The sequence below is a fragment of the Halyomorpha halys genome, unplaced genomic scaffold (assembly GCF_000696795.3).
Source record: "Halyomorpha halys isolate HHAL.00 unplaced genomic scaffold, Hhal_1.1 Scaffold852.1, whole genome shotgun sequence".
Taxonomy (NCBI): Eukaryota; Metazoa; Arthropoda; class Insecta; order Hemiptera; family Pentatomidae; genus Halyomorpha; species Halyomorpha halys.
In genome coordinates, this window is record NW_027111393.1 from 407,791 (window position 1) to 416,792 (window position 9,002).

Here is a 9,002-nt window from a genome sequence, read left to right on the forward strand (position 1 = left end):
CTATCATATGAAAAATAAATAGACAGAAAACAAATTATATTCATTATTCAAGATGTGTTTTTCAAAATTTTAAGTAAGAGTTTTTCTACATTTAAGATTTTCTCTGATTTTATTATAGTTAAAAGCTTTTGAGAAATATTCTTTTGATTTGATACCTCGTAAACCCAGCAATAAAAGAAATAAAAAACAAAGAAGAACAAAATTGGAATTTTATATATACAAGATTGTTCTTTTATTCTGTATAAAATGTGTTGGTTATTAATAATCAAAATAAACAACACTAAAAATACATAAAATTACAACCTTTACTCGTATAAAAGAATACAGTATAACAAATAGTAATAGGAACATAACGTATAATTATAATATAAATATTAAAATGCTTAAAGGAAGGAGTATTATGAAGGAAATGAAATGAGCTGGCAGAAAAAATGAAGCCTTAGTGGTGGGTTTTATTTACCTTTCAGGGGCGTGGCAGAGGAGTAGGGGGAGAATACGAGCCAATCACTGACTGCCTTCTGTTTCATATAAGATTAAAATGACGGATATTCCTATTAACCTTACCGTAATCCTTCCTTTCGTGGACGTGGTCTTTTGAAGGAGAGCGGAGTTATGCTCCCCCCTGCCTAATACTGATAAACTTCACGTATTGTTAGGTGTGATAATCGTTGTACAGTTTACTATTTAACAGAAAAGCTTTGAAATGGAAAAAAAAATATGACCTAATGACATGTTGGTCGTTGATATATATTTTTTTCTTTTTGTGATTTTAGAAAATAATTGCTGCTCTGGAATCTCTGATAATTTACGGTGCCAGACAGTTAAGATTGTTTTAAGCTGTTGCTTATTAAATAAGACATATTTTAAGATTTGAATATTGCTTTTTTGTTGTGGATAATAAATTTTGAAGATAATAGCTCGAAAGATATTGAGAAGCTAATTTTATTTTTAGAATTCCGTTGCAATAATTCCTTAGAGACCTTTAAAATACAATTTCAAGAATTCACTAATTACAAAATACAATAAATATGAGGTGGCTAAATAAGCCTTGCATTTTTCAGTAGGTAAACTTTTTTACTTCTGAGAATGTGCTTACCATATCAAATTAAAACGGAATTATTGAGAAGTTTGGTGGTAATTTATAGTTGGTGTAAATCGAAGGCGAAGATTCCTAGACACCGAAGCATTCCAAGCGGCCATTACGCCTTAATAAAACTAAATTAGGCTATAACTGAGTTTATTATGCTGTGGTTCAAGAACCTATCTAGAAAGTTAAATGATTTTAAATTAGCGCTTAATGGTTCAATAAAACTTACCCCTAACGCACTGTCATGTCTCCTTAGATTCGGTTCGCAGCTGTAAAAGGAAAATTAATGGATACAGTTACTTAATGTGCAGCTTCTTGTATTTCGCCATTGTCTAGTACTGGACGGCGCTATATAAAATAAGAACAGGCAAGCACTCAAGATCAACATCTATTATAATATAATTGGTTTTCTTTATTAATACTTAGTTTAAACATATCATAGTTTTGAGCGCATTTGGGCGCACACATGCGTTGCTAAGTTAATAATTATATAGTTGCGGGAAGATACTTACTGCTAATCAATAACTATATGGATAGATTTTGGCGGCTGTTTATACTTGAGGAAATAATCTGGATACAGTCATTGTTAGATATCTCTATGGATCTTGTGGCCATTACTAGATATCCTGTAATAATGAGTGGATCGATTCAAACATGTGTTAGCCTTCATCGGGGCTAAGATTAAAATAAAGATTACTTGAGAGGCTAAAAAAAATTAATAAAATAACTAATAATAATTAAAAAAAAATTCAATGAAAAGTTTAAGCTACATAAACCTTTGAAATTATTTGTTGTGAATATAGATGAATATTTGTATGCACATTTATTGTTAAAAACATTTTATTAATTAATAAACATTTTAAGAATAATGATCACACATTTATTCCGAGAGAATTTCCCTTAAACATTTAAGGAAATGTGATAAAATTTTCTTGGTAAAAAACTGTTTCTACTTTACTTTCTACTTACTATTTATTACTTTACGGGAAATTACCTGGTTTTAGAAAAATTAACTTTTATTCAAAGTTGATCATCTATTCAAATTCCTCTCCTGAAAATTTATGAATGTTTAATGATAATATCATTTACCTTCAAGGTAGGCATTTGATTACTTATTTAACGTTAGGACTTAGTTTCTATAAAAATCTAAATAGTTAAATGTTTCTGATTTATTAATCCATTTTTTCGAATTTTAAACAGGTTAATTAAAATAAAATAGCATTGTTAAATTTTTTTTTATTTATTTCTCTGATTGAATGATCCCTTTTTCGTTGCAGGAAGTATTGCTGGCCCATCCTGCGACAGACCACACGACCATAATCCTAGATGACATCGACGCCGAAGACATGCGACTGCTGCTGGACTTTATCTACACCGGAGCTACGGCAGTGCCCGAGGACAGGCTGGAGTCCTTCCTGGGGGCGGCGGACACCCTGGGGGTGACAGTGTTGCGAGAGAGGGGGCTGTACACCCTCGGCCGTCACCCCCGACCTCCGCCAATCGGCATCCTCACCCCCTCTCCGTGGGCCCCCAGAGCTCCCCACTCCGCACCACCTCAGGTCAGTTTTTCCTACCTTATCTATTTATTGATTTCATTGAATAGTAAGGGTGCAAGCATGATTCATGGACAGTAACAGAAATAAATTATAAATAATTAATAATAAATAAATGGCTTTTGAGGTAGGAAAAAAACTATTTCATGCAGTTAAACCAATGATATTATATCTTTCATAAAATAGTTAAAGTTTTTTAATTAGTGATTGGAAGATTTATAGGGGATTTATCTATCCTAATGAAAAAGAAAATTTCAATTTTGGGATTAATTTTATTTTTATCCTAAAGAAAACCACAATTGTTTCAAATTAAAAAAGTAACTATATTATATTTTTAAGCTCATTCACTAAATGGAAATATGAAGGAATCCATCACCCTAGGATCTTCCGCTTATTCATTTATTTATCAATGGTTCATTCATGAATGAGAGTCGTATTCATAGGAATTTTAGCTATTAGTTTTAACTACAGCTAATTTTTGCCTATCTCGGCCTTGTACTTAATGAATATTACTACTTCCCCATTAAGAGCGTGAGAAAATCATCTGCTTGGTACCCGTTATTTTTATTTAAACGAAAGAATTAATTAATCTAATTAATTAACGAAAAAATTAACTATCCATTTCGCCAGTATTATGAAGAAAAAAGGTGAATTCAATGATTTTGAGAAGAATTTACAGTATTTTGCAATTTTTCTGGTCTGGAAAAGTGTTAGGATGAAAAACCTACAGTATGCATTTTCTTTTTTTTTTAAAATCTGGTTTATTCCTGATTGTCTTTCACATCATTAAACTATCTATTGGTAATGGCTATTAAACTAAATACCATACACAAAAACAGAAATAATTAGAAAATATTCGATTCATTGAATTCCATTTATACCGAGACCGACGCTATATGTAAAATATTTATTTAGCTTGCTCAGAATTTCTAGAAAAAATCAATTTATTTAGTTTAGCGCACCTCAGAAGCTGAATTTTAAAAAAATTATTCCTAAATTTGTTGAAATAAAAAAGTGGTCTTCCTGAATTAAACAATCCCGGTTGCTTTTTTTCTTTTTCTCATGAGCCAAATAATACCAAAGAGGTAACGCACTTTTTCCATGACCAGAAGTTGTTAAATTAATTGTTCTTCGAAAGACATCTTCACCGATAGTCAAACCAATCTGCTCTCACATAAGTTTTATAAAAAAAAAAATCTTATAGATGGTCGAGAGTAAATTAATCATACTTATTCTGTTATCCAGCCAAGCTATTTAAATGCAAAGCATTGCTCTATACTTGACAGATGTAGCAGGACTTGACATAAAGGGCACACAAGTTCTTATGGGAGAAGCCACACACTTAATATATATTTCAGGTGTTTATATCACATTAAAAGATAAATAATTATATATTCTCACTTCACATATCCTCTTTATATACATATAATTTTTTTTTAATGAATATTAGAACGGGTCTTCGATTTTTTAAAACTTTCATATTAAGAAATTTAAAGTTTTTATACATTGAAAATTGATCATATTTGCTATACCATAATATTTGACATCATTAAGATATGTCCAAATACTGAATTTGTCATTTGTCTCTTCTATCTTCGCTGTGACGCGCTTCCCGTGTTGAATAATGACATAATGAACAAAGGAAGTGATACGCGGTATGCAACAAACGCACAGTATACCGGAAAAACAACTATTTCCAATCGATAATTGGACAACGTTCTAGAAAAAGGGACCGACTCTCAAATTATAAAATATGATTATGCTATGAGTTAAGTATCATTCCACGGCTTACCGAGAAGATGCAAATCTTCACCAACTGAATGCATAAATACTGAACCTAGAAAATGTGTAATATCACACAAAGTGAATCTACGCACTTGGAATCACCGATTTCAATGAATCTTTCTTTGAGGTCTAAATCGAAACATATCAAGGTCAATGCGCCCTGAAGCCGAGAAAAAAATGTTTATAAAATTTTAGGAATTTTTTATATCCCCCTTTCCTGAACATTTCTTTTGCAGTGATTATATGCAAACAATTATTTTTTCTTTATATCTATTCTGCAGAATAAAGGCATACATTAAAGATTCTTTAAAATTTTTTTATTTTTTATTTATATGAAAGTTTGTATTAAATGGTTTCAAAAGCTACCAAAAACAAATCAATCGGTATGTAATAAACATTAAATATTTTAATAGAAGCCCTTTAATATGACGTTGATAGATTTTTTTTTTAATTGTACCGATTACTGCATATATAAGTTTATTTGTAAATTGTTTAATCACATTAAAGTTTTATTTATTTAATACCAGATAGGGCTGTTGGGCCTTATGTAGTTGATATAACATTTACTTTTTTTTTAACAATTGATTTTTTTTGGAGGGGGGTATACGACCTATACAAACAAAATTAAGATAAAACAAATAGATAAAGATAATAATTCTTAATAAAAGAAAAAAGTAAAATTAATAACGGCATTCGTAGACCTAACAAAACAAGCAATTACCCTCAATTGGGTAAAAAAATAATAACAACTTAATTTGAAAAAAGGATGAAGAGAAAAAAAAATAGAATTGATAAATATAGAATTTATAACAAGATGTCCTGCAGCAGCCTGGGCTTTAATCTTCGGGTTGAGGTTGGATTTCCCAAGTTGTAGCTCCTTAAAATGTGGAATTTTATGAACCGATTCTTGATATAATCCTTTATCGAATCTATTTGTAATTCCCGATGCAACTAGTTCTTACAAACCAAGGAGCATCCGCTGCGATTCTTGGTACTTTATTTTGAAAAGAATATAATTTTTTCCTTTTCGTAAAGGATACATTAAAATTATATTCCTTTCATTTCAATGCAGTCTCTATGCCACATAGGTATCTTTATGCAGAAGTTGTCAAATTCATTATTTAATGGATTTTTTTTTTGTAAGCCCTTTCCTTTGCTTGCTGCTTATAAACTTGGAATATTTTATAAACACTAAAAAGTTAGATTATTATACTCAAATATATCGATTGTATGAATGAATGAAAAATCTATCTTTATTCTGAAACACTAGGTCCTCTATGAATGGAATGAGCAAAATTTATCTGGCTACAATATGTAAATTTAAACAAAATTTAAAAAAAAATAATAATAATTATATAAATAAAATAAGAACTTAAATTAAAAAAATGATACATTTTTATGATAGCTTGCATAGATATTTATTATTTATAACTTTAAGGATTGATGATAGAAGTGGTGAATACACAATAGATGTTTAAATGGTAAGGAGGCTTTACAAATGGATGCTCATAGGGATTTCCATAATGAGGCAGCTCCAACTATAAAAGAATTTTCAAAGGAAGCATTTTTGGTTGTTTGAAATCTTCTATTTAAAATGAGGATAGATTAACGATGGATAAAAAAATATATGTATCTTTAATGTGGGTTCTCTAATTTTTATGTTGATTTAAAATATGTTTTGTCTTCTTAAATGTATAGTCCTAGTTCAGATTCATGCCGCCCTGATTTAAACGCTTGTTGTTCCTGTCCATGGCCAAGCTCCCAATAACAATATATTTTCTCTATATCAAATAAACAAGGACGACTATAAGTTATTAAAGCAATACATAAATTATGGGTTCAATTCATCGTCATATATATATTCTTACAAGGCAGGTGCCTAACTCTGAAGTGCATAATGAGCCAGGAGGTTGGTAATGACAAGGGGATATGATAATTATCTTATATAAGCCGAAAAAGGCTGAGCCTAAGCGGGGCCCCCCGCTGGGCGTTCTGTTTGCCTACTTGGGCCCCTCAGGTATTTATCACGTCCCACTCCTCTCAGATACTTCTTTCTCAACACTCTTTCTCGCTCTTCCACTAACGACCTGTAAATAATGGCAGCTCTACTGTCTGTTACTGTGGTTCCAAGGTCTCTAATGAGCCAGACATGATTCCCATTTGAACAGCCGTACCCACTTTATTGGCCTTTGTGGAACACAGCTTTATTTAATGCGTATTCATTTTCTCTTCGTGCTAAAGAACCCGTGTTGGAACTGCACTGACCACGCCCGAAGTTCACCAACGATTCGTTTGAAATTGGCAGTATTTTTTATTACCTAGCCTCTTAGCAGAGTGGTTTCGCGAGGTGTTTTACCTCGCTTTGCGCTCCTCATTTAATCAAATTTGGGACTACCTGTGAAGTCAGTCGAGCGATATCGACTATCAGAGTTAGACGGTTTTAAAGTTGGACTTTGGTGAGTGCATTTAACAGAAGGTCAAAAGGTTAAAATCACGTCTGAGATGGATATACGATATTGAGGCCGTGTTGAAAACGTCAGTTAGCGACTAAACAGTTGTTGTAATGTGTGGATTTCAAACAAATTACTGAGAAGTTTTCTTATCGAAGGCACTTTATCATGTTTTCTGCTTGTTTTGTTGTCTTCTGTGTGATTTATTAACCTCCTTACTTCAACCTTTTATTTTTATTAATTTTAAATTCATAAAATATCCCACGTTTCGAACTCTCTATCTGTCATCAGATCCTAACTATTTTCAATTCTTCTTGTTTTGTTTTTTTCTTAAATTCACACAAAAAGTAACTTTTAAATATGTATTTAAGGATATTAATGAAAAAAAAAAAACATGAAAAAAAAATTTAGCAACTAAAGATGTGCAGACAGTCCGAAATGTCGGAAGGAATATTTTATTAATGTAAAATTAATAAAAATAAAAGGTTGAAATAAGAAGGGTACTAAAACAACCCCTTCCCCCTCCATCCCCAAAAAAGAATTATTTTTGTTTTAGTTTACCCTACTTCGCCATTTGTAGCGTTCTGGGTGGTACCCCACTGCTGTTGCACCCCGTATGCAAGGAATGGCGAGGGAGGGGGATTAAAACAAAAAAATCCCCAGGCTGTATTCCAACCGAATTCCTTTTAGACCAAGAGCCCGGTGGTTAAAAATACAATTATTTACCCTAATATTTGATTACTTTAATTTAAAATATGTATAATTATTAGTCAAATTTGATGAGTCTGCTACTTATGGTGGGTAGAATACAAAATGGTGGCTGTTTCAAAATGTTAAAAAAAATTATTTTTTTCATCCCGAGCTCCATATCGTTAAAACTACCTACAACACTAGAAAACCTAATGGAACATCATTTAAAGAGGAGAAATTTATTAAAATATGAGCCCTAACAAAGTTGTATATTTTAAATAGCTCCCGAGATTAAGTTTTTTTAATAGTAAAGTTTTATAAAACATGTTCTGAAAAATCAGTTACTAAAAAGTAGTTAGTGAAATTATTGTAGAAAATTTTTTTCTCCGGAACCATAAGACGTTCAGATGTCTATTTTCATTCAAAGTTAAGCTATTTTAATTTGCTATAAAGCAGTTTATGACGTTTTTCTTTGTAGAAGTAGTAATTTTCATGGTATTACCCACAATTCACGTGAAATTAAAAAAACTCAGGAGCTATTGAACGTTGACAACCATACAAGAACTCATTTTTTTTACAATATTTACATTACATCTACTTTAAACAATGCTCTATTACGCTTTTTAATGTTGGTGTTACTTTTAAAAATATGGAGCTCGGAATGAAAAATTAATTTCTTTTAACATTTTGAAACAGTCACCATTTTATATTTCTCCTAACTATATTAGGCCAACTCATCAATTTTGACAAGTAATTATATATAGTTTTCAATAAAGTAATCAATTATTGAGGTGAAATAACTGATTTTTTTCTGCTTTAGGGCTTTGGTACTTCGAACCATAGGTAGGCGGCAACATTATATTCAGTTATCGGCAACCATAGCAAAATCCTTCCTACATATCATACTTCGGTATGACCTTTAAGATATGGGATTGATTGCGTTTATTAAAAACACCTTCCTATTTATCTATTTTGGCCACAATATGTAGGGTTCTCGAAATCAAACCTTTTTAATTTGTTAGACTTTGTTATATTTTATGTGTCAGGTACAATAACCGTCAATCTTTAAAGTCGAATCCCATTTTTATTTTCTACAATCACTACTCAATTCGATCCCTGAACATAACTCTATGGAATTAATTATACTTCTGAAATATCCTTGTTACTTTTTCTGTTAAAACAAAACAATAATGTGAAAATGATGGTCAGGTTTGCGGTCAAAAAGAACACTATTTATTTTCCTGCGTTTCATCCCACTTTGTAAAGCTTCGTCGGGGCTGTTCAGCTTGATAGCTTGGGGGACTTCAGTCGAAAAGACAAAAAGTTCCCCAAGCTCTACAAACGTCGGGAAAAAAATAGTTGTTAACTATTTTTGTTCTTTTTGATCGCAACCCTGGCCATTCCCTTCATATATGAAATTAGACGGTAAATTATATA

At 31.4% G+C, this 9,002-nt stretch overlaps 1 protein-coding gene across 1 annotated transcript in view; it reads left to right on the top strand.

Moving 5' to 3' along the window:
• The window catches only part of LOC106686616 (zinc finger protein OZF), a 269,514-nt gene that overhangs the window by 162,452 nt on the left and 98,060 nt on the right, over positions 1-9,002 (top strand). The window contains exon 3 of the mRNA XM_067049395.1: positions 2,365-2,646. Within this exon, the coding sequence (XP_066905496.1) occupies positions 2,365-2,646 (282 nt within the window). The remainder of the gene's footprint in view (positions 1-2,364; positions 2,647-9,002) is intronic.